Genomic DNA, 26,121 nt, shown 5'->3' on the forward strand with positions numbered 1-26,121 from the left:
CTACCACCAGTAGCAACAACTATAACAATACAACAATAACAACAAAAAGCCCAACCAATCCTTTAATGAAAGATCAATAGTATTTAATAAGGAATGGGCTTAATCTAGGTGAATCTTCCACAAATAGGGACATTTACTGTAAAATATCTCCTTACCTATTCAAAACTTCTATCACCTACGTAAGAACCAGCTAATTAATCCAAACTATAAAGATTACCTGAATAAAAGCAATCCCTTGGGTAACAATTCCCAGAGAATATCCTGCTGTTGCCTCGGTCCAGCTGAGCATCCCTTCCACTAGAGGGCCATGTGACACCTAAGGATTGCCTAGATAAAAAGATGGAGGGAGCTTTAAGAAATCTTTCAACTACTCCTCTAGTCTTCTGACTGCTTTAATATAGTTTTTATTCAGCTGGTAAAATAAACAAGCAATTAATTTAAAGAATGATACTAAAACCAGGGTTCTGAGTCAAGTCTATATCTGATTACTCCATGTGCCAGCCCGAACAGTAAATGTTAACAAGAATAACAACAACAATCATGGAGTGTTTATAGACTATGTAACTGGTAATAAAATAAATTTTCAAAGGTTTTGGTGAGATAAACACTATTGAAAGTGGAGAGTGGAAGATCACTTTTTGCCTGAGATTGAATTTCATTGTTAAAACTAAGGAAAATTCTTGCTTGGAGACCATCTAGGTCAGTTACTGAAGAGGTAATAAAAACTATTTTTAGAAAAAAGTATCTTACCTCATGTCAAGAAACCATGTAAGATTTTTTTTTCCATATATTAACAGAGCTTAGTAATGTTACAGCCTGCACAAGCTAAAAATTATCTTGTTTGATGATTTCAGAAAGAAAAAATGATAAGTGCTTGGACATCACTCGGAGATTATTCTCCCAAAACTCAATTTATCTAAATTTATGTGTATAACCAAAACATGTGGGAGAGGGTAAAATATTATTTTTTTAAAAATTCACAAATGAGTTGCTACAATAAAAAGGGATTATTACTACATAGGTCATGTTTTAAAAATCCTTAATATCCCAAATATTCTTCCCTCCCTTATTGTGATCACTTAACAAGATTTGGATTTATTCTATGTAACTATTATCTGGGGCCACGGTTCTTAAATTCTTTTGAGTCATATTTCATGAAAGCCACTGACGTTCTCCTCCAAAAAGTACTAAAATACAAGTAATTTTTTGGTAACAATTTTAGGGGTTCACGGGCTCACCCTCTAACCAAAATTCACTGGTAGGTCCCAGATTTAGAACTTCTAATCTACAGTATATGGCCATTCCTGATCCTTCTTAGGATCAAAATAGTAATTTTAAAATTATTTTATTTTGAAAAAAAAATCATTTATTTACATACTAAAAGAATTGAATTATTTATTCAAATAACTAATTTACAAGGGTAAATAGATAATATAAAGACAGATTTCTAACAAACTTAAGTTTAATTTTACTTATAAAATACCTATTTTAGAAGAAAAAGGATCAACTAATACTTTTATAACTATAAAACAAAGTATAATTTTTCATATTCTTTCAAAAATACGTTTATTAGCTATTACAGCCAGACTTGCAGACTACATCTTTTTTGTTATAATTCATAATTATCAATTAGAGTCTCTTTCTTAGCTCTCAAAATGAAAGATGGAAAAATATACAGGTATAAATCAACTTTGTCAAATTCCCAGGCAAACAATCTACGTTGTTTCTCATTAATTAATTTTTCCCCTGTTGACATTCATATCAATGTAAGTTTACTTAATTAGCTTGCCATTCCACATAGCTAAAAGGCACCACACCTCAAATATATTCTTACCACCCTTACTCCAAGAAAGTCTTCTTCCTTCAGTCTTCACAACCTCAATATATATCATAAGCCATTCAGTTACTCAAACCATAATCTAAGTCATCAATATTTCCTTTCACCCTCATATCTAATCTACACTAAACTATCATTTTCATTTCTATTCTAAACTATCATTTCCAAATCCATTCATTGCTCTCCAGCTCTAGTCCTACAACTGTAGGCTAAACTAACATCATCTGCCTGGTTTATTACAATAGCTAAATGATCTTCACCCATCCCCTCTATTTTCTTAATTCTTCAATGCATTCTCCATCAGCAAAGTCATCTTTTAAAAATATTTAAAACACAAAGATTACAAAGCCAGCCTATATAAATCCTTCCAACTGTTTCTTCTGACTGAGAACACAAAGCTCTTTATCGTGGCCTTGTATGATCTGGCACCTGCCTCCCTCAGGGACTTCACTCCCTTGCTCACTGCACTAGTCCAGGCTGGCATTTGCTGCAACTCTCACAGGGCAGGCTTATTCCTGACCTTGGGACTTGCACTTGTAGGCTCTTCCACATGAAAAGTTTCTTCTCCACGTCTTTCCATAACTGATCCCTTCATCAGACAAGTCTCAAAGCCCATGTCATCTCCTCAGAGGTATTCACAAGTCACTCTAACCTGATGTGGCCCTTTTATGTCTCATCACTGTACCCATTTGCCTATGAGTATGCATGTGCATGTTTTAATTTACTTTTTGTCTATTTTCTAATACGATGTAAATTCTGAGAGAATACAGACTTCATCTGTATTAAACACCTGGGCTCCTGACCACTGATATTTGTTAAATGAAAGAACGAATGAATAAATGGTTCCCATTAGAAGATGGTGACTAAACTTCAGCATATTAAGAATGTTAGATTCCAGCAGAAAAAGCATCTGATACTTCAGTTTTTAATTCCACAAACAGTGCATTTTAAAACAAAATTCTACTTTCCCACCAGTGTGGATAAAAAGATTAATTTTCCTCTGAAAGTGTAAGTGAGCCCTAAGCAACTGAAGCAACTCCTTAAATGTCATTCCTTTGAAAATATTGCCACTCCACACTTGGGATGAGCACTGGGTGTTATATGGAAACCAACTTGACAATAAACTATTAAAAGAAAAAAAAATTTTTAATGAAATTAAATTAAACCTGAAAAAAAAATACTGCCACTCCAAATAAATCAGAGAAAGAGAAATACCATATAATCTCACTTATATGTGTAATCTAAAAAATAAAACAAACAAAGCAAAACCAAGTTCATTGATACAGAGAACAGACCCGTGGTTGTCAGAAGCAGGGGTTGGAGGGAGGGCAAAATAGGTGAAGGGAGTTGAAAGGTATAACAATTTCCAGTTTTAAAATAAGTTAAGTCCTGGGGATATAATGTACAGCATGGCGACTATAGTTAACACTACTGTATTGTATATCTGAAAGTTACTAAGACTGTAAATCTTCAGGGCTCCAATCACAAGAGAAAAGAAAATTTTGTGACAGATGCTGACTGGATCTGTTGTGGTGGTTATCTCATGATATGTTCAGGTATCAAATCATTACACCGTACACCTGAAACTAGTACAATGCTGCATGCCAACTATGCCTCCATTTAGAAAAATTTGAAATAATGATAAGAATGATGATGATGATGATGATGATGATGATGTAACTCCAGAAGTTGCCAGGGATTTACATTTTAAAATAACTTCTTTTTATCAATAGCCAACCCTACTTATACATGTGAGATAAAACATTAATAAAAATGAAAAAACAAACATGAATTTAAACAAAAGTTCTACAGGCACAATAATTATTTGACACTGTAGACTATGGACTGCACTAGTTAAGAAAGCTACATTCAAGTTTATCCTAATTACCAAGTAATTCATGTGTCTAAACCTACAAAACATTAAAATTATAAGGTTCAAACTATTTAAATCATTTCAAATATCTCTCTTACCATTACCTTTCTGTTAAAATTCATTAGATTTCTTTTACTAAGTCTAATAAAAGTTTATGACATGTTTGGGGCGCCTGGGTGGCTCTGTCAGCTAAGCATCCAACTTCAGCTCAGGTCATGATCTCATGGTTCATGAGTTCAATCTGGTGAGCCTGAGTCCCGCTTCAGGCTTTATACTCTCCCTTTCTCTCTGCCCCTCATGGGATTCTCTCTCCCTCTCTCTCTGGCCCCCGCTCACTTGAGTTTGCTGTTTCAAAAATATAAATAATCTCATCCTTAAGAAAAAGTTTATGCAATAGTTACTGTGACGTGCAAGGGCTCACTATTTATTTCAGAATACATTAAGTTTACAAGCCACACTTCAACTTAAAAATCATGATCCAAGTGAAGTTATCCAAAAGGCTATATAGATAAGAAAGATACTTTTAAATGGTCTAAAAATATATACTACTAGTTTCAAATTCCAGAATGTCATGTTATCACAATTTTTAATATTATTGTAATTTCAATAGGCTCTTGGCAGAGTCAATGAGACTCAATATTGCCTTAGTGACATTGGTTCTATCTTTTTAATAATGTTACAGGAAATATTTTGAAATATATTCCTGGGGCATGATCACTTTAAGAATGGCTCTCCAGGGAGTGCCTGGGTTTCTTAGTCGCTTGAGCATGAGAGACTTGACTTTGGCTCAGGTCATAATCTCGCAGTTCATGAGCCCCACATCAAGCTCTGCATTGACAGCACAAAGCCTGCGTGGGATTCTCTCGTCCTTCCTCTGTCTCTGCCCCTCCTCTGTGTGTTCTCTCTCTTTCTCAAAATAAACAAACATAAATGAAGGGATGAAGGGAGGAGAGGTGGAAGTGAGGGAGGGAGGGAAGGAGGAAGGAAGGAAGGCTGTCCAGTACTAAGCAGAAGAGAAATAATGCTGTACAGCAATACAGATATAAACATAAGGTAAACTCATGAATTTTTTTCTTATGGGGATATTAGTCAGCCTTAGTCAAACTCTTCCTTTCTTATCCTTTAGGCCTTGAGGTCAGCCCAATTTACTAATCATCGTGTTAAAAACATTTCTGAGCTTCTTATTTAAGAACATTTGGGGGGGCACCTGGGTAGCTCAGTTGGTTAAGCATCAAACTCTTGGTTTCAGTTCAGGTCTGATAGCATGGTTTGTGAGATCAAGCCCCACGTTGGGCTCTGTGTTCACAGCATACAGTGCTTGAGATTCTCTCTCCCTATTCCTCTCCCTCTCCTTCCCTCTCCTTCCACCCCCCCCCCCCGCCCCTATCCCACTGGCACTCTCTTTTACAAAATACATAGACTTTAAAAAAAAAAAACCAAACATCTGAAAAAGCAAAGTTTTCTCTCTATAATTTCAGAAGTGGCAGGAAGTAATAGAGTATCAGGAAAACTAGCTTAGAGATAAAGCTCAAGACTACAGCCTGTTAAAAAAAAGAGTATACTGGGGCGCCTGGGTGGCTTAGTCGGTTAAGCGTCTGACTTTCGCTTAGGTCATGATCTCACGGTTCGTGGGTTCGAGCCCCGCGTCGGGCTCTGTGCTGACTGCCCGCTCAGAGCCTGGAGCCTATTTCAGAGTCTGTATCTTCCTCTCTCTCTGACCCTCCCCTGCTCACGCTGTCTCTCTCTCTCCTAGAAATAAATAAAAATATTTAAAAAAAAAAAAAAAAAAAAAAAAAAAGAGTATACATCATGTGTCAGGCCCTATGGAATGCTGACTTTCCTCTTTCCATATTTTATTGGCAGATATCTGGCCATTCTGATCACTTTGGGTAAAGACAGAAAGACTTGAAATTTAAAAAAGAAAGAAAGAAAATTTTTCTCAAGTTCTTATAGTTTCCAATAAGACACTTAGTATTTACTTTTAACTAAATATTTTAATTAAACTCATTTTTAAAAATTGGTTAAAATTTTAAGTAAATTAGGCTCCATTATAGCTAGTCTAAACGGTATTATTTTAGCAGTTTAACCTCAGAGTAATTGAAGACAGAAAGAACTATTCACTGGAACATAAACAGATGCCCTGATCCAGCAGGAGATAACCTACTTTTTGATTGTCATTTCAGATTATTGTGTGGCTCAAATCTCTTTCAAATTTATAATTAGCACATATCCCTTAGAAATTTAAGAGATATGACTCCAAAAGTATTATGCTTAATTGTCAAAATTAAACAACATTTGTCAAAGGCCACAAAGTTATTCATGAATTGACATTATTGAAAGATGATGTTTCAAAGTTTAAAGTCATTTCATAGAAAGAGTGGTGCCGAAAGACATGGTGGATCCTGAAGCTTTAAAAATGAGAATGGTTAACCAAAATTTAAGACTATCAACAGAACTGTCTTTCAACGACTCATGAAATGTCTGCAAATTTCTAAATGTTCAGAATGTAAATGTTAATTAACTGTGTTTTGCTCTTAGATAATCTTGTATACTTTTCTGGATTAGTCCAAATATCTGTGGGAAAGGTATTTACAATTAGAAAATATGTAAAGGTCTTTAAAATAAGATAACAAGTCAAAGAATCACTAGAAGTCATTATGCATAATGTTGTTTAACTATAAACATGTGATTCTTTGTACTGGGCTTCTTAAAGAAACCAGAAAACTATTCCTTTCACCTATTAAGATATGGGTTATATAATTTAATTTTCAAAAGTCAGTAGTAATTCACTAATGAAAAGGCCATCAAAATTATTTCAATATTACAACACGAAAGTAAATAAACCAGTCTTGCAAAAACAAATTCTCGTATGGAAGCAAACGGTGTGACATCTTAAATAAGACATTTCTTCCATCTTTGACAGTCTGGAAAAAAATCTACTTTTTTATTGACGAATTAAGATCTTAATAACATTTCACATAGCATAATCAATACAGGATATTTTTACCTTGATATTCTGGGCATCAACATTAGCCCCAGCTTCCAGAAGAAGACTAATGACTGTGGTATTCCCTGCTAGTACTGCCCAATGCAGAGCAGTGTTTTTATGATACTTGTCACCAAGGTTAACTGAAACATTGAATGTTAAAAGCAATCTAGTTGGATCCACACTGAAAAGGAAAAAAAAAAAACACAACAACAACAACCCTAATTTCAATTATAGAAATCATTACAGACACTAACCTGATCGTGGTTGCATTTGCATCCCACCTTGGAACACCTCTATTCTAACCTGTACTCAACCTTATAATCAGTAATGAGACAATATTCTAATATGAAGGATTAAATAGATGCAACACCTACATAAAGTAATTATCGTTCCAAGAGAGGGCATACGTAGTCCTGACATCTTTTGTTTTTCATTAGGGATTAATGCCATTAATACCTATATAATTAAACAATTAAATTTTTAAATTTAAATCTGGATTGTTCCAAAAATGTTTTCAGGCTGCTTAGTAATTAATATACCAAACTTATCAATATACAAGTAATGTGAAAAAAATGTTTTTAAAATCTTTAAAAATCTTAATGAATCTTTCATTCTTAAAAACTGCTAAAAGTGGAAGATTAAGGATACCATAATTACCAAGGTCAAGGTAAGCACAAAGATTCAAACATTTCAAAAGGTAATTGTCATATACTATGTACTCATAAGAATCTTAAATATTAGCAAACAGAACATTAACTGCCTTTTCCCGTCATTTATTTTACATTTTATTATGCTGACAATGATCTGAATAAATATTTTATGATGGTTACATACCTATGTGTTCTATAAGCTGCCCACATTAAAGGTGTCATTCCATTCTGATCCATCATATCTACATCCTAATAGAATAAAAAGAAAAAAGTCAGACAGTAAAAATTTCCAAGTTCCTATCAAACTTACTTGAAAATTCTAAGTTATGTATCACAGGAAAAGCCAATAGCACTCCTCAATCAAGAGTGATTTATGAAATTTTTTTCTAACTTTAAAATAAAACCACCTATTATCACTAAATATTTTAATTAATGGGCATATAAATATATAATTGACTATACATCAAATATGTATTTAATTAGCATACATTTATAGATTTTTTTTTCAGATGCTTAAATCGGCCTTTCAATGTTTTGCATTTAAAGATCTTGACCTACTCTCCATCTTTCATCCACAAAGGAGAAATTAAATGATTTAAGTGTCCAAAAAACTTATTTATACTAATTCATGATAAGGAATAATGAAACCCTGTTTATTTCTAGGCATTTCAAAAACAGAATAAAAAGACCTATCTTTTCAATAAACTAGAAAAAAGTCTGTTTGCTTTTTATTTTATTGTTATGCACGTACATATTTAGAGTCAAATAACTTTGCAAAGTTTGTGGTGATAAAGCAGTTCTTTGCCTTCTTCCTCACAATTTTCACCTCTTTCAGCTCATTATTTTGGTATTTACCCTCCACATCTTAAAATAAGATGCCTGAACTACTACTTTTTGATTGTTCAGCTTTAAGCATTATCTTCTGAGACTCTTCAGTATGCAAAATGAGAATTTCTCTTTACTCTTCCTGCCTCATCACAAATATGCAACTTTCTATTCTTTCAAGAGATCTACTGCATTTTTGGTTCTATAAATATTTGATATTTACATTATTACAAATGTATATGAATACTCCTCCCAGCAAAATTGTGATTTTACTTCTCCTATCCAACTTTTTGCTTTCCTCATGGTACTTTCCCCCTCATTTGCTTAGTTTTTTAACAAATTAGAATTAAAACTACCATTTATTCAACCAAAACTCTTCCCTAGTTACCTAAATCTCCTTTCAAGACAACCTGATGTATCAGGGATTCTATCAGTTTCACTTCTCTAAAATTATCTCTCCTAACTCCAACCTGGACTAATTATCCTATATGCCTGAGGCATCTGTCTCATTAGCTAGAACAGGAGTTCTTTGAGGATTAAAATTATTATTAAATTCATCTTTGTATTTTCAGTGCCCAGCAGAGTAAATGATCAAAAACCATTTGTGAGGTGAAAAGACATGTTTATCTCCCTATTTGTTTGGGAAAGGCATAGGCTTTAGGATTAGATAGACACAGCTTTGAATTCTTAGTGCCACCATTTAATAGCTCGAAGATGGCAAAATTACTTTAATTCTCTGAGATTCAGCTTCCTCATTTAAAAACATGAATAAATAATGGCTTCATAAGAACCCTGTGATGATTAAATGGAATACTGTGTTGTAAAGCACCTACTCCATAGCCTAGAACATAACAGACGTTCAAGAGATCTTAAGTTTCCTCTTCTTCCTTTCCCCATCGCCCATTCCTGGATTAAATAAAAGCAGCAGCTGTAATCCAAGTTGTGTTATCTAGTATACCCATCAGTGCAGAGAGGACAGAGTCACAGTGAATATACTGCAAAACACTTTAAAACTCTATGCAGCAATTCTCTGGGAGCCAGTGATACTGAGGGAATATGTTTCAAATGTGAATATTTTCAAGGATACTTAAGCAGAAAAAATGCTGAGAACCAGTATATTAGACAAACTAGACAGATCCTTGGTTTTGTCATCATCATTAGTTTTGTCCCTCATAGTGAATACTGTAATCAAGTATTATGCCTTATCCATTATAAATCCATTTCTGGATTTATGTTAACTGTGGATGGGAACTTCTTATGTAACCTCACTCGATACTTCCAATATACACATTGATTTTTTTCAATCTTTAAGAAAATCTTCTCAGAAATGATAAGTTTCCTTGTTTTTTATATGAGTCAAGCACTGTATCTTATTTTACTTCTTTCACTGTCATATTCAAGATAGCTCAACTAAATTTGATGTCCAATGAAAACAGACATGTAAATTCTTGTTTTAGTTTCTTCTTCCTTCTTAGCTGTCTTCTCATATCCTTTTTAAAAAGTGATAGTATTAAAAAAAATCAATAAGTGAAATTAAAAATATAAAATAACGCCACATCTCTAGAGTACTAAAAGAAAAATGAAATTCAACCTTTTCTTTCTTTGGATCGGGATTTAAAACTTGGTACTTCTTTTCCAAGTTCAGCCTGGACGTATGGGTATTCTCTATTAGGAAGAATTAACAAGCCCAGATCAAAAGCTTATGGGAATTCCATGATCAACAGGGCTCCATAACTTAGCATTTTCCCTTTTCTCCTGAAAATCATCCAAAAGAATTGGTAGTGAGCACTAAATATATTTTAACAGTATAGAGCTAAAATGAAACAAACGTGAGGAACAGAATGACAAACTAAACGGAAATGTTATATGCCCTAATAATGTAAAACTGATACAATTAACAAAAAAAACAGAGGAAAAACAATAGAAAAAGAAGGTTGAAAATAAAGTATGAGAAGTGCATAATATGTAATTGCTATGAGTCAGAGGATATTACTTATAGCTAAAAAGAAAAAAAAAATCAAGTAATGGAGATGTATTGATATCAGAACAAAGTTAACACTAAGAAAAACAGTATTATAGACTAAAGTCAGTGAAAGGGAAGAGAAAGAAAAAATGAAAATATAGTAATTTTATTATTACTTATAATGGGGAACTAATCAAAACTAATAAAATTTGAGCAAACATCTGACTGAAATAAAACAGAAAACTGTGTGACTATCTAAGGAAAGGATTTACCAAGCAGAAGGTAAGATCAATCACGAAGGCACTAAGACAGCAGTATGTCAGAGCTGCTCAAGAAACAGAGACTGGTATGTCAAAGCAGACTGAGTGAGGGGAGAGGACAAAAGATGGGCTGGAGAGGTAATTCAGACCAGACCACACATGGCTCTGTAGGCCAGAGAAGGACTTTGGACCCCATTCAAAGTATGATGTAATAAACACTACAGGAGCTTTCTTTTATAATTAGTATATGCATGGAAAAAACTCTGGAAAAATATACAGTAAACAGTTAAAATGATCTCAGTTTGGGGCGGGGGTAAAGGAAGAGGTGGGGTTTCATTTTTCTAAGTCATACTCTGCTCTTATGTTTAAATATTTTACAGTAAGTGTGTTACTTTTGTAGCAACAAAAAATTTACTCATGAAAAAGAAAACATATTGCCATTTATTATCATCATGCATTTATTATAAAAAAGGTACTGTTAGAGGTAGAAATCCCTGCCCCTAGAATTTTATCACCAATATCCTATGCCAAAGTTAAAAAGATTACCGAAATGTCCAAAACCCAAAATCAATAAACAAAAACACTAAAAAATCTTAAATCACTTTTCCTACCCAGTTAAAAACTGAAAGGAAAAAAAGTGAATGTAAATTTATACCTGCAAAATAAAAGGCCACTAACAACAGTATCATGTGTTACAGCACCATTTGCTGCTCCAAACCCCAGCCTAGAAGAAACTCTGGGAGAACAAAAGTAATCTCTTGTGGCAGCTGGTATCCAAAGGCGACCCCCAACAAACCTCACCTGCTGGTATTCACATCCACGAGTCCCTACAATGAACATAGACTGGAACTGTTACTTGCTTTAACTGACAGAATGAAGCAGAACTTGCTGTGTCAGTTCAAGACGTAAGACTTAAAAAAGGCAGAGGGCTGCTACTGTTCTTTTGGGACCTCCCACCACATAAGCCTAGTTGCCCTGCCAGAAAGACTACGTGGAGGATACTATGGAGAAGGAGTTCTGAGACTGCATGAAAAAGAAAGCGGACTAGCCATCTCAGCATTCCAACTGAATGCAGCCTTTCAGCGATTCCTATGAAGCACAAGGTATGTGAGTGAGCCATCCTCCATCCCAGTTAAGTCCCCAGACGACTGTAGCCCCACCCATTATCACAAGGTAAAGAACCACCAAGCCAAGACCAGTCAACCCAAGGCATACTTGATATTGTTCTAAAACCGTTAGATTTTGGGGGGTAGTCTGTTAACACCATAATAGAAACACTGCCCCTTCCAGCAATTAGCTGGTCTATGCCTCTTTCCTGAAGCTACAATGCACAACACACAAGAGTCATTGCTTGGCACTGCCAACAACAAATATCGTAAAAGAATTAATAAAATAAATACTATTCAAATTTCAAATCTGCATAAAAATTTAAATTTAAAATAAATGTTAATAGCATTGAAATAAAATCATTTGTCTTACTCTTTACGATGAGATCCTTAGCTATAAAACTATGTTTAAGTATAACCGGGGAAAATATATAAAAGAAAAACGGAGCAACTTTAATTTTAATGAAATGTATTTATCACAAAAACATGGCATATACAAACTGGTACCTATTTAATGTGATTATAGTCAGTACACACTCAGAAAATCAGGAAGAACCACTTAAGTTTTCTGATATGTAGGAAGCAACATTATTTTATATAGCAGAAACCAAGAAACTGATCCTAAACAATTTATCCCCCTCTTTGAGAGGTACTTAATAGAGAAAATAACCAGTAAAGTGTTCAAAAAATTTTAAATGAATTCAGAGGATTCCATATTCAAAAGATGTAATTAAGGGAAAAAATAGACACTTAAATTTTCTTACTTTCTGAGATTCATCTCTATCATTCTCAGAAATAAAAAATGCTATTTAATGGATCATTACTTGGTTATTAATTATCTTTCTAATTTTCAACTCAACTACATTTACTACCTCAATATCAAACTAACTATATATTTATTCTCATCCATCAGAAAGTACTAATTAAAATATCACCAGGTTGTTATTAGATATTTAAACCATGAAGTACATCTGATTAAAATTCACACCACTGTGATTTTTTTTTACCTGTCCTTTTGCTATGAGATAAGCAACAATTGAGGTATGTCCAAACTGAGCAGCCAGATGAATACAGCTACATCCTTCTCCATCAATTAATGAAGGATCTGCACCATATTTCATTAGTTGCACAACCATAGATAGATGGCCTTGTCTAAAACATAAAAGAATAAACACTTAAACATATAAAGTTATTTCAAACAGGACCTCCTGGAAAGATCTTTTTTTAAATAGGGTAATGGTGGAAAAGATTATACAAATTTTTTAAATGTTTTTTTAAAATAGGCATATATCATGAATACTTAGGATTTTAAGGTTTTAAAGTCTCAAATAAGTCTTTTAAATTTTAGAGATACTCATAACTTCTTTAAATATGTAATAAATAGTTACTATATTCTGTTAATCCTATTCAAATGTGATCTTAATTGTCCCATGAACTAGGCAACTTCTTTAACTGTAAATATACACAGGCTGCCTAAAACTACATTTACAAACCCGAAGTTTAACACAGTCTTAAACTAACTGGATTAACATCAGCATGGTGAATTCCCTAAAGACATTTTGGGACAATAAACTGCTGCCAATGCAGGTAACACTATACAGCAATATGTTAGTATACTGTTGATATTAACTATTACTTTAAGTTCTCCCATTCATTTTAGCATATCATTAAAAAAAGAAAAATTGTTTAGTTATATAGACTAATAAAGAAATCAAAGGAAAAAGATAATCCAGAAGCAAATTTAAACCTTGTGGCCCAGTGCAATGGAGTTGAATTTAGGTCTCCTCCAAGTTGATCCACAATAGCACCTTTCGAAATATAGTATCTATAAGACAAAATTTTAAATAATTTAGACAACTTTCATGTTCAATTTTAAGAAATCATGTAAAAAAACAAAGAAAAAATGTTTTCCATTGTAGATCTCATACTAGTTTATGTCTTTATGATAAACAATCTTCTGTGATCTTTAAAAAATATATTTAAGAATTTATATCAAACATCACTCTTTTGTTCTAGAAGCAAAAGGAAAATAATTTTTTTAAAGTCACAAAAAAGAAAAGCAATACCAAATAACAACTATATAAAAAAGAAGGCAGTCAGAGAACCATAAAGGCTTGGATCAGAGAGAAACAGTAGACAGAAAAGGTGTATAACAGGCCACTTAGTCCACCATCGGTAGAGGCTCAGCTTTTAGAGCTTTACTTTCCTCACAAAATTACTGTAGATTAAATCAAACAATTTACGTGCAAGAATTTTATAAATTATAACATAAAGGTTCTTTACAATGCCATGTTATGCCTTTAAAGGTATGTTGCTTTAAAAAAAAAAAAAGCAATCTCTTTGCTTAATATAGTAACATCATAACATCTTGATATCCTCAGAAATGAACAGGACTTAGCTGCTTATCATAATGCTTACTTTGAACTGATCACTATGATGAACCTTGTATATAAATGATTTCACGCCTTTGATGTCAAATGCTTGATGTGTGTGTATTATTGAGATTCTTAAACTGTTCTAATTACTGCTTTAGATCACTAACGCATTCACTTTTAGTGTACACAGTTTTAAACATTTAATATACTTGTATGTTTGATTCAGAAATCTATTGCTTTATGTATTTGTTAAACTGGAGTTTTTAAACCCTTAAGCAATAAAGGAGTTGGGACTCCACCGTATCTTCTCAAATAGTTTAAAGTAACTTTACAAAATATTTCCAGACTAAAATATTTCCAGTTCAAAATATCAGACATTATTAGTCTGAACACCAACATTTAACTATTCCTAAACTGTTTCTTAAGTTTCAACTCTATCATAATTGAAAATGATTTTCTGAGCCCAAAGAGAAGTATAGCCTGGCCAAAGAACAACTTTGATAAGAGCTGGGATGTTTTTAAGGCAATTTTATTACATTCTCTAGAGTCAATACATTTGTTCCTGAGAGTTATAATTCTTACTTACATTTCAAATGCTTGCTAGGGCTATGGCAATGAGTGATTCCCAGACTGGTTCTACAGTACAACTGTTTTTTTCTGCATGCTAAAGAAGAATAACTTCTATTGCCTTTTCTTTCTTTCTTTCTTTTTTTTTTTTTTCTATTGCCTTTTCATTGTAAGCTACTGGAAGAGAAGTACCAAATTTTTATAACATGTTCTTCTTTTTCTCCCCAGAAATAAAATTTTTATTATTTTACCAACAACGTGTTATTCTTTATAGCTATAAGACCCTAGTTCAAAACTACAAAATTCTGAGAAGATCATTTAATTCTTATTTTTAAACTCAAGCCTCCTGCATACTACAAGATTATCAAGGAATGTTCCTGCAGGTATTAATTAATGATCCCTAGGTTTTGAGATGGGACCATCAATGAACAAGACATATTAACAAGTATTTGAAAGATGGAATGTAAAGGGCTAAAACTCAAATGTCTCCAGAGGGGACACCAACGAGAAGCAATCCAGAGTATGTTATAAAACCCTAGAAGACTAAGGGATTAAAGGTAACTGTTGCCTCTGTAAAATGTAAAGAAGCTAGACTATAAATGAAAACACTGGTTGAAAGTTAAATTGCTGGAAACACTGTTGTTTTGTAACTTATATTCTCATTGAAAGTTAAGTATTTAACATCACAGACAGGAATTTTAGTGACATGGACAGAAACAATCAAGCAGCTGACAGTGCTAGACAAGTATTTCTTTGTACACTGCAATGCTGAACCTCAAAATGTGGCTCCTCAAAATTTTAAAATTACTGTAATAATACCCCTTTCCTTGCTCAGTCAGCTGGCAAAAAGATACTCAGCTCCTCCTTACAAAGAGATTAGAAGATTCTTCTCTAAGAGACACTGAACAACTCCAGGAAAAAACTCCTAGAAACGGACATTTGAGAGGGTCCTGTTGTGATCTAAGTTCAGCTTTGTTATGTCTCTTCCAAATATGATCAGATAATTGAGGAAAGTTGCAAATATGGAAGGAGACCAAATAAAGAGAAGCCTAAAACAAACAGTTAACATGTAGAGAAGAAAAATTTTAAAAACAAAACAAAAATTGCAATTAATGTCCTCCAAAAATAGGAGAATATACTCATGATATTAAGAACAAAATATTTTTTAAAAGGGGGAGGGGGAGACAGAGATCAAGAAAAAAATGCTTGCAAATTGAAAATGCAATAGATAAAAGTAGAAATTCAAAGAAAGGATTAGAAGATAAATTATATAAATTAAGAATCTCCCCAAAGTACAATGGCTATACTGGGAGATAAAAAGTATCTGGGATAATGATAAGAACAAGAAACCAATCTGGATGGTTCCGGTACCTGACAAATAAAAGTTCCGAGGGGGGGGGGGGGAGAATGAAAGGCACTCTTAAGGGCACCATGCAAGAACACCTCCCTAAACCAAAAAGGCAAGTTTCCAGATTAAAAGTGGCCACTTAATGGCCATAAACTGGATATAAAGGCATAAGTAAATAAGTAAGTAAATAAAATGCACAGTAATGTGAACTTCCACAAAGTCAAGGACAAAGAAAAAAAAGTACGTTTCCCAGGGAAGAAGAATAAGCCACCCATACGATGTATTCTCAAAAAATGATAAACTCTATATTTTTTAATAAAGCTCCATATTCTTTAATAAAGCTTTGACCTGAAATCAAGTATTATTTACTTGATTATCTCTAATAATCAAGTATTATTTACAAATATTATTATTATTCTTAACATGAATCTTAAGGTAACAAGAGACTGCTGAACACAAGGGCTTGAGCTAATCCTTTCTATTTTGTTACATTAGGGTAAAAGCTGAGAAACAGTTTATAAAGACTTTTACTTGAAAACACTGGAACTGTAAACAATCTAAACTAAAGATCTCCTCCTTTCCACACTATACTTAATTTATTCCTTATTATCATGAAAGTGACTCGACTACTTTGTAGATAAATTCCTTTAACAGATGGAATTCCTGATGGAAAATAACTGTTAAAAAAGACATTTCTGGGGCACCTGGGTGGCTCAGTCGGTTAAACGTCTGACTTCGGATCAGGTCGTGATCTCATGGTTTGTGAGTTCAAGTCCCGCAGCAGACTCTGTGCTGACAGCCTGGAGCAGGGAGCCTGCTTCAGATTCTGTGTCTCCCTCTCTCTCTGCCCCCCTCCTGTTCACACTCTGTCTCTCTTTCAAAAATAAACAAACAAAAAAAAAAAACTTTAAAAAAAAGAGACACCTCTCCATGGGTCTCTCACGTTCCCGTATGTCTCGCTAGGTATAAATGAAGAATTCAAGGCCCTGACCACTTCTACACAGGTCATTTCTCAGAGTTGTGTTTGTATCCATCAACCTTGAGAGATAAAGTAATGTCTCCCTCTGGAACAAAGAGCTAAGCCTGCTCTTACTATAAAAGCAATGAATTCCCCAAGATGCAATACAAACCCACTTGACCACAAGCCACTTCCTTAAGACCTAGGTGTATGAGGACCCTATGCAAATATGATGTTCATGCTATTTGTTGTAGTAGGGTTATGCTTTAGTTTTTAAGTGGGGGTGTAATTCCAGATCAGTAGTAAAAAGTAATTTTGAGGCTATAAATATCAGTTGTTATCAAAAACTGCCTTCACTCACCATGTTTGTTTTAGGAAAGTAGCTTGCACTGTAAAAAATTAAGTTTACTCACCTGAAGATATAATACACACAGATACTAATTATTAACCCACTCTGCAAGTATGTATTTTTATTCTATATTCTTTTATTCTATATTCTTTATTCTATAACTTCACTAACCCACAAGTGGCTTGGGACACTTGTAAGGCAGGCAGCATCAAGACTTTTTGTCTGTATTTCTCACTTCAGACTTTATTTTTACACACAAGACAAATGTGAATTTTTTTGACCAACAGAATCTCAATTGTAACATATGAATTAAGAAAATGATAAAGTAATGCTTCAAAATTCTGAGAAAACTGCTTTTAATCTGTAAGTCCATGCTCAGCCAACATCCAGTAAGGTGTAAGGGCAGAAATAATTATAACTTTAAATCATTTACCTCCCAAGTGCTGTCTCTCTCAGAAAGCTATCAGAAACTGTGTTCTACGAAGATCAGGGAACAACCCAAGAGACAAAAACTCAGAGATACAGGAAACTGAGACCAACACTGGAGCAAAGGGAGTCCCCAGAATAATGACAAAACAAGTCTCAAGATAATGGCTGTATATTAGTTCTAAAGAGCAAATAACTGGGTTGGAGCAGGAAAATGGAGAATTCTGGGAATGATTCCTCCCCCTCCCAACTCCAAAAATGGAACAGATATATAAGATGATACTGCTGGCAGATAGAGGGGTTTTATGGTTCTAACAGTAAGGGAAGGATTAGTTACAATATACAGAAAATTAAACAAATGAAAAAAAATGAAATAACTGCTATTTCAGACAAAAATCAAAATCCTACAAGGAAAGAACAGATGATCATAGAACACTTCTGGGCTTAGCAGTGAGAATTTACATTCTCACAACTTATACTATGCATAGTGACTTAACTAAAACTAAATTAGAGGATAGAAGAATGATTAGTGGTAAGGAGATTTAGGACATCTAGTTATCCTAAAACAGAAAGTAAAAATACAACAATTGACAAATCAAGAAATAACAGCATAAAAGTGGGCAATACTTATTAAAATTCAAAATCTGGGGCACCTGGGTAGCTCAGTTGGTTAAACGTCTGACCCTTGATTTCAGCTCAGGTCATGATCTCAGGGTCATGAGATCAAGCCCCATGTAGGACTCTGCAAGTGACAGCACAGAACCTGCTTGGGATTCTCTCTCTCTCTGCTCCTCCCCTGCACGCAGTCTCTCCCTGTCTCTCTCAAAATAAATAAATAAACATTAAAAAATTCAAAATTAATCTCTACTCCTGTAAATATTATAGATATATATAAAAATAAGCAAAATGATATGTGACCAAGGTTATCAATTAGAACACTGGTTGTGATGGTAAAAACACCAAAATCAATCTAAACATCCATCAACAGGAAAATCATTAAGTACACTAAATCCATATAAATAAACATTGGACAGCTGTTTAAATGAAAAAAACAGAAAAAGTGCTTGCTGTCATTCTTGTAAAGAAAATAACTTTCTAGATAAAAGTAGCAACATAAATAAATAAAATGAAGAGTAAATACTGAAAGAAACAGCTCAAGTACTGAAAACAGTTACTTCTGGGCCATAGGACCCAGGTGGTGGGGAGGGATTGCTACTTCCCACTATAAGCCTTTAAGTATTATTTGAGTTTTCAAATTGTTTATACACTACTTTGATTTAAATAACATTAACTAAAAAAACAAACAGAGGTTTAGAAGGCTAGATAATTTGAATCAACCCTCCCATTAAACTAAAAAAGTTCAATGAAATATAAGAAACATTTCCTAAAGAGTAAAACCTAACAAGATTAAGAGCATTAACCAGGACAAAATTCAGGAAAGGGTTAAAATCCGGAGAAGTTAGAAAACTACTTGGGCGCCATCTGCCCTGAAGACACTTTGCTGATGCAGAAGAGTTGGCCAAGAAGCAAGCTAAGCAGACAAAAGCAAAACAAAAAAAGGGCTGGGACCCCAAAAAGCTGCACTGTAGCAATAATTATGAACCAGAAATAAACCAGGCTCTAGCTTGTCTTTAGCCACCTGGGTGACCCAGAGAATCTAAAGCCTTAAAATTAATTAAAGGTGCGCCTAGCAGAAACAAATGGAAATCTCATTTTAGGTCTCAAATTATTCAACAAATAATTTCTCAAACACAATGTGTAGTACATATTTAAAGGCAATCAGGCACATGAAGAAACAACAGTAACAGATACACACCCACACAAACTACAAATGCCATCTTCTCATAGGTTATAAAATAACTGTATTCACTATGCTCAAGCATACAAGATTGAAAATTTTAGCCACAAATGATTTTAGTAATACAGGTTTAAAAAATGACAAAAATGTTAGAACGGAAAAATAAACAAAATTAGGAACACACTGAATAAGATTTAACAGCAAATTATACATAGAGAATAAATGAACTGGATGGAAGGTAAGTAAGAAGTTTCCAGAATGATGCACACCAAAGGACAGTACACACAGAAGAGAAGGGACGAGACACAGAGCATACAATGAAAAGGTCACACATATGTTTAACTGGAGTTCCAGAAGGAGAGCAAAAAAAGAACGAGATAGAAGCAATATTTGAAGATATAATAGCTGGGATTTTTTTTTTTTTTTTTTTTTTACAAATAGTTTATTGTCAAATTAGTTTCCACATAACACTCAGTGCTCATCACCACAAGTGTCCTCCTCCATGCCCATCCCTCCTCCCCCCCACATCTATCAGTCCTCAGTTTTTGTCAGCATTCAAGAGTCTCTCATGGTTTGCCTCTCTCCCTTTCCCCCACCCTTTCCCCCCTTCTTCTCCCCCTTGGTCCTCTGTTAAGTTCCTCCTAATCCTCCTATACGTGCAAACATATGATATTTGTCCTTCTCTGCCTGACTTATTTCACTCAGCATAACACCCTCAAGGTCCATCCATGTTGCTACACATGGCCAGATTTCATTTTTTCTCATTGCCATGTTAATAGCTGGGATTTTTATAGAACTGATGAAAACTTCAATCCAAAGTATCAAGAATTCACTGCAATGTCATTCAGGGTAAATAAAAAGAAATCCACACCTAGTTAGATCATCATGAAACTGCAAAAGACCAAAAACAAAGAGAACAATCTTAAAAGCAGCCAAGGGGGTGTGAAAAAAGCCCTCAGGAGCACAATAGTTAGCCTGATTTCTCAATAGTAACAGAAGCCAGAAAATAGTGGAATGATATTTTCAATAAGTAAAACACAAAAATAAAACAAAAACTGCCAACCTAGATTTCTATACATCTGAAAATTTCCTTCACAAATGAAGATGAAATAAAAACATTTTCTGACAAACAAAAACAGAATCAGACATCATGAGACCCATATTGAAGGCAGAGGGAAAATGAGATATACAAGAATATAAAAAGAACAAATAAAATGGAGATATGCTCTCTGGAAGAAAGACATTCAAGTTCAATGCTTTTATTATTACTTGCTTATCCTTTCTTTCAGACTCAAAATGGAAAATTCCTTTACCTGGTATTAATGTCCTATTTGCCTCTAATCTGTGTGTTGTACATTACAGCACATCTGCAACTGGTCATTTCAGATTCATGTCTTTATCTAAGGAACTTATGTCTAAATTGTCAGAGACTACTAAACCAGATTCACCAGAAAGACTTTCTGTTACCCTCTTGCTTATCTAACTACCTCTTATTAAAACTAAACAAGCAGATTAGCAGTAAGTTATAAATCATTTTCACTTAGTAAATGTTCATCGCTTATGTTGGCATGAATAGTTAAATTAGATTATAATTACCTTTTATCTTTGTGACCCCTCTTTTCTTTTGTAGCTTGTTCACAAAGCATTCACACTTAGAATGTGAGCTGCAAGTTACATTGTTGAAATCCTGATTCCAACTTTTATTAGCTGCATGTCATTGGTAACATATTTAACCTATTTCTACGCTTCAGTTTCCACATCAGGACAACAGTGATAATTGTTAGTTTTCACATAGGGTTAAGATTAAAGGAAATCACATGAAAAGGCACTCAGTACAGTAACTTGTATAAATAAGCATTCAACATATGTTAAAAACTATTTTTTTTTTCCAGGAAAAAAAGGTACATAGAATTTACATTTTAAAAGCAATGGGGGCGCCAGAGTGGCTCAGTTTGTTAAGTAAGCATCTGACTCTTGATTTCGGCTCAGGTCATGATTCATGAGTTCAAGCCTTGTGCCGGGATCCATGCTGACATCAGAGGAGTCTGCTTGGGATTCTCTCTCTGTCCTTCTCTCACTGCCCCTCCCCGCTTGCACTCACTCACATTCTCTCTCAAAATAAACATTAAAAAAAATAAAAAAGTAAAAGCAATGAACTTTAGGAATTACTCATTTTTAGAATCATTTAGAATAACTTTATAATAAATAATGACTTTAAAATACAGAAAACACATACTTGACTAAATCTATCCTGTTATTGATGGCAGCCCAATGGAGGAGTGTAACATTTTCTTTGTCTGGTTGCCGTACATCATAACCTGCTTCCACCAATTCTCGGCAGCGTTCATATATTCCGTATCTTGAAAAGAAGAAAATATGATACTGTTATTACTATGTCACAAAAAATATAAAGTTGAAAGTAACATTCCCAGAAGAAAATAATGCTCCATTCTGATACCTGGAAATTAAAATAGATTTCTCAATGTAAAATCTTGCTTTAAAAATATCAATATTCCAACAGTTTTTCCTAATCCAGTTAGCAAAATTTTCAGTTTTAAATGTTCATCTAGAAGCATTAATACAGTATCTCATTAGTCAGAAGAGAAAAGGATACCAGAAATAAAATGTCTAGTGATTGCGTGTTTTTATTAATGTCACCTCTTTTTCCAGAAAACACTTAAGGCTGCTTATAAAATACAATTATATTATAAAACATTAAATCACAAAAAAGCAGTAACGAAAAGTATCAATGATTTAGAAGAACAAAAAGAAGAAAGGATATTTCAGAAGCCTCAAGATTCTGTTTACAAATCTTTTTTAGCTTTGATATTCCTTAAGGCAAATAAAAGAGGCCTTGTGGGGACAGGAAGTAGGGTGGATAGGGAAAGAGTCCTGTGAGTTCAAGCCACTGAGACATAAGACAAAATACACTGGGGGGGGGGGGGGGGGGGGGGGGGGGGGGGGGGGGGCGCTAGGAAAGATGTTTTTATTTGGTAAAGAAGATAAGCACTTGCAGAGAGCCTGATCCTACCCTCCCTTTCAGCTTTTGAACAGTTTGGCTACATAAAGTTTTTGAACTTTTTATTATGAAAAATTTCAAACATAAGCAAAAATGGAAAGACCAGTATAATAAACCACCAAGAATCCACCATGGAGCCTCAACAACCACCAGCTTTATTCTGAACAAAATATCACATCCTTGGAAATATGAGGCACAAAAACAAATTTAAATGAGCTTTGACTATACTAGTAATTTCTTAATTAGAGTGGTCTCCAAAATGGGGAAGGCATACCACAGGGAGAGGGTGGGGGAAGGGTGGCACAATAATGGGACACTAGAAGCAAATATTAAAATGTCTACCTATATTCATGCCATAGGTAACTAATTAAGCTTCACTAATATTTAACAGAGGCTTCACACTACTTCCCTCACTGGCTCTGTACTGTATATGTACATGTGCACAAGGTAATCAACCAAAGGGACGAGCAAGAGTTTCACAATTCAGAGGAGATGATAATGGTACCTTAAGTTCTATGTTCTTTACAGAAAACTGCCTACATGTGCTTAGTTAAATGAACTAGACACGTTACCTTAAAGAGCAGAATCTACCTCACAATTTAACTACTTTAACTGAGATAAGTCATCATGAAAATCTTTTTTTTTTAGTTTATGTATATATGTATGTATGTATGTAATTGCTATACCCAATGTGGGGCTCAAACTCACAACTCAGAGATCATGAGTCTCACATTCCTCTGACTGAGCCAACCAGGTGCCCCAAAAATCTTCTTAACCATACAAAGAAGTGAACTGCATTTTCCCTCTAACAAAAAAGAAAAGTATTTCAAATTTACTGGCTTTAGGGGGGACGGGGGCTGAGAGGGGTAGTGTCAGCAAATGAGTGCACACTGTACTATCAACCATATATTCTTAAAATGGATAAGGGTATTTGGTCTGTTCCCCTTTAAGGCAAAAGGGTATTTTAGACACAGTGAGGAAATAACTACTTCTACTTTAGGAGAAAACTTGCTATAAAGAGAATAGTTTTTAAAAACTGTATGGTTGACGATGTTTGCATCATTACCTAACATAGTTTCTGAAAGATCTAAATATATTGCCTATCAAAGCTTTCTCATGTGGATGTGCTAAAATTTTTTGACATAATTTTCTAACATGTATAAACACATTTATAGTAATTATAAAAATGTCAGAACCTGAATCAATTGCAGTAACTGTCATTAAAAAATGGGTATTTTAGTTAAAATTCAGTAAAATATTTGCTTAGTGAATAATACTGAAAAATAATTACTGTGACTTAGTAAATGTAGCATAGACTATAATTCTTTCATCAGGGAATTATGTATCCTTGTGAGGTTATCTTTCTTCAGCCAAAAAAACCCCAAAGTATCTAAGTAAAATATATTTAGAATCAGATTTCCATATCATTATGATATGAAATGTTAAATCATCTAAAATAATAATGAGAAAGTATATTTAATTATACTGCTCTCACTATAAATAATACTTAGGACAAATATATACACCAATTTCCCCCATATTAATCTACAGATTCAATGAAATTCTGATTAAAATTCCAAATGAGTATCTCATGAATTTCTCAAGTAGCACCTAAACTTCATTTGTGGAGGCGTCTGGGTGGCTCAATCAGTTAAGTGTCCAACTTTAGCTCAGGTCATGATCTCGCGGTCAGTAAGTTCAGACCGCACATTGCTCAGAGCATGGAGCCTGCTTCAGATTCTGTGTCTCCCTCTCTCTGTCCCTTCCCTCCTTTCACTCTATGTCTCCCTCCCCTCACTCTCAAAAATAAACATTAAAAAAAAGAAAAGAAATAAAATTCATTTGTAAGAGTAAAAGACCAAAAATAGCTAAGTTAACTGCAAAGACTAAGAAATGATTAAAACAATATATATTATACAAGATGAAATGGACCAGACTGACGTCAGCATTAGAGTAGTATAAGACATCCATCGTTTTGTCCCCCTTCCAACAACAATAATTTGGCATCTGTTTGTGGACAGAAGTGCGTCTGCAGGAGTTGTGGGATCCAGTACCACACAAGAAGGGAGATGAGAAGTCTCTTCCACCCACGTGCTGGGTAATAGGCATACAGACCTCAGTGGCCAAACAATGACCCTGCAGTGGCCCTTGATCTTGCTACAGTCCTTCTTGGCAATGGTCTGGGAACCCTGAACACTGTGTTAGACAACCTCCCACACCATAATGAGAAAGCCTTGTGGAAGTCCAGGTTTCCAGAGGAGAAGTTCGACCACAGTGTTGCAGAAAAAAAACCTGAGGTTTAGACACATTGGAGAGGAGTACTGAATGATGAGCTGCATGACTGGGAGGCATGAAGGGGCTAGGAGAGCAGCAAAATAGGACTCTGAAGGGCACTAAGGTGACATATATCCCACTAACTTCTTGTGCACTCCCATATCAAAATATATAAAAGAGCTTTTACAAATCAATTACTAAAAAGACATAAGAACTCACAATGGATAAAAGATTTAACATGTCAGTTCACACAGCAAGAAATCCAAATGGCTAATAAACATAGGAAATATATTCAACATTATTTGTTATCAGAGAAAGGTCAATCAAAACAGAAAAATATTTCACAACCATTAAAATGACAATTATTAGTGTAACAAAACTAGGATTTGGCAAGAAGTGGTCAAAGAAGAACTCATTACTGCAGATTCAAGTACAAATTGGCAAAGCCACTTTGGAAATCAATTTGGCAATAGCTGGATATTCATTGATGCAATGTTTGTAATACTAAAAAAGTACTGTAGAAACAGTCTTAGGTGTCCCTATGTAGAATGACAGGATAATACAAAGCAGTTAAACAATAAATTAGATCCTTGGGGCACCTGGGTGATTCAGTTGATTATGCGTCCATCTCTTGATTTTGGCTCAGGTCATGATCTCACTGTCAGGAGATTGAGCCCCACATCGGGCTCTGCACTGGGCTCTTGCTTATGATTCTCTCTCTCCCTCTGTCCCTCTGTGCTCGCCCTCTCTCTCCCTCTCCCTCAAAAAATAAAACAAAATAAATTAGGTCTTTATCAATACTGATAAATCAATATAGTATATAGTTTTTTATTTTAAAAAAAGCTACAAACTATATGGTATATAGTTTTTTTTATTTAAAAAAAAGCTGCAAAATGGTATGTAAAATAGAATATAATTAGAAGCACCTGGGTGGCTCAGTTAGTTAAGCAACTGACTCTTGGTCAGGTCATGATCTCACATTTCATGGGTTTGAGCCCTCCATCAGGCTCTGTGCCAACAGCGTGGAGCCTATTTGGGATTCTCTCCCTCTCTCTCTCAGGCCTCCCCTGCTCGCTCGCTCGCTCGCTCGCGCTCTCTCTCTCTCCCCCAAAATAAATAAATAAGCTTCAAAAAAAAGAATAGAATACAATTTATATCAATTTTAGGCATGCATTACAATAGCATATTTTCTTATAGATGTTTGTAGAAATAAATGTACAGGAATGTTCATGAGAATAATTCACAGCCCTTTCAAGAGAGGTTCCCTTGAGGAGAAGGAAGAGAGCACACTGAGCACCCTGTAGCAATTACAGCAAAATGTTAGGATCATCTGCTTAATCTGACAGTTATATTCTTCTCTACATTTTACACTGTAGGATTGAAAGGTTTCACAATTTAAATGAGTGTTTTTAGAGGTAGAAACCACAGACAGATACTTTTCATGAAACTGAAAAGAATATGTAAGGGATAAAGAAGGGTGGTTGTTTTCTTCTTAAGATCAAAG

General features: G+C 34.4%; 1 protein-coding gene across 3 annotated transcripts in view; it reads right to left on the reverse strand.

The window, feature by feature from the left end:
* Positions 1 to 26,121, reverse strand: part of ZDHHC17 (zinc finger DHHC-type palmitoyltransferase 17) — an 86,681-nt gene that overhangs the window by 34,524 nt on the left and 26,036 nt on the right. For all 3 annotated transcript variants that reach the window (XM_039249924.1, XM_039249925.1, XM_039249923.1), the window contains 5 exons: positions 21,561 to 21,683; positions 13,251 to 13,328; positions 12,511 to 12,655; positions 7,534 to 7,598; positions 6,718 to 6,880 (listed from right to left, as the gene is read on the reverse strand). In XM_039249924.1, coding sequence (XP_039105855.1) covers positions 6,718 to 6,880; positions 7,534 to 7,598; positions 12,511 to 12,655; positions 13,251 to 13,328; positions 21,561 to 21,683 — 574 coding nt within the window. The remainder of the gene's footprint in view (positions 1 to 6,717; positions 6,881 to 7,533; positions 7,599 to 12,510; positions 12,656 to 13,250; positions 13,329 to 21,560; positions 21,684 to 26,121) is intronic.

This window comes from Hyaena hyaena, unplaced genomic scaffold, assembly GCF_003009895.1.
Source record: "Hyaena hyaena isolate Hyena2069 unplaced genomic scaffold, ASM300989v1 scaffold_352, whole genome shotgun sequence".
Taxonomy (NCBI): Eukaryota; Metazoa; Chordata; class Mammalia; order Carnivora; family Hyaenidae; genus Hyaena; species Hyaena hyaena.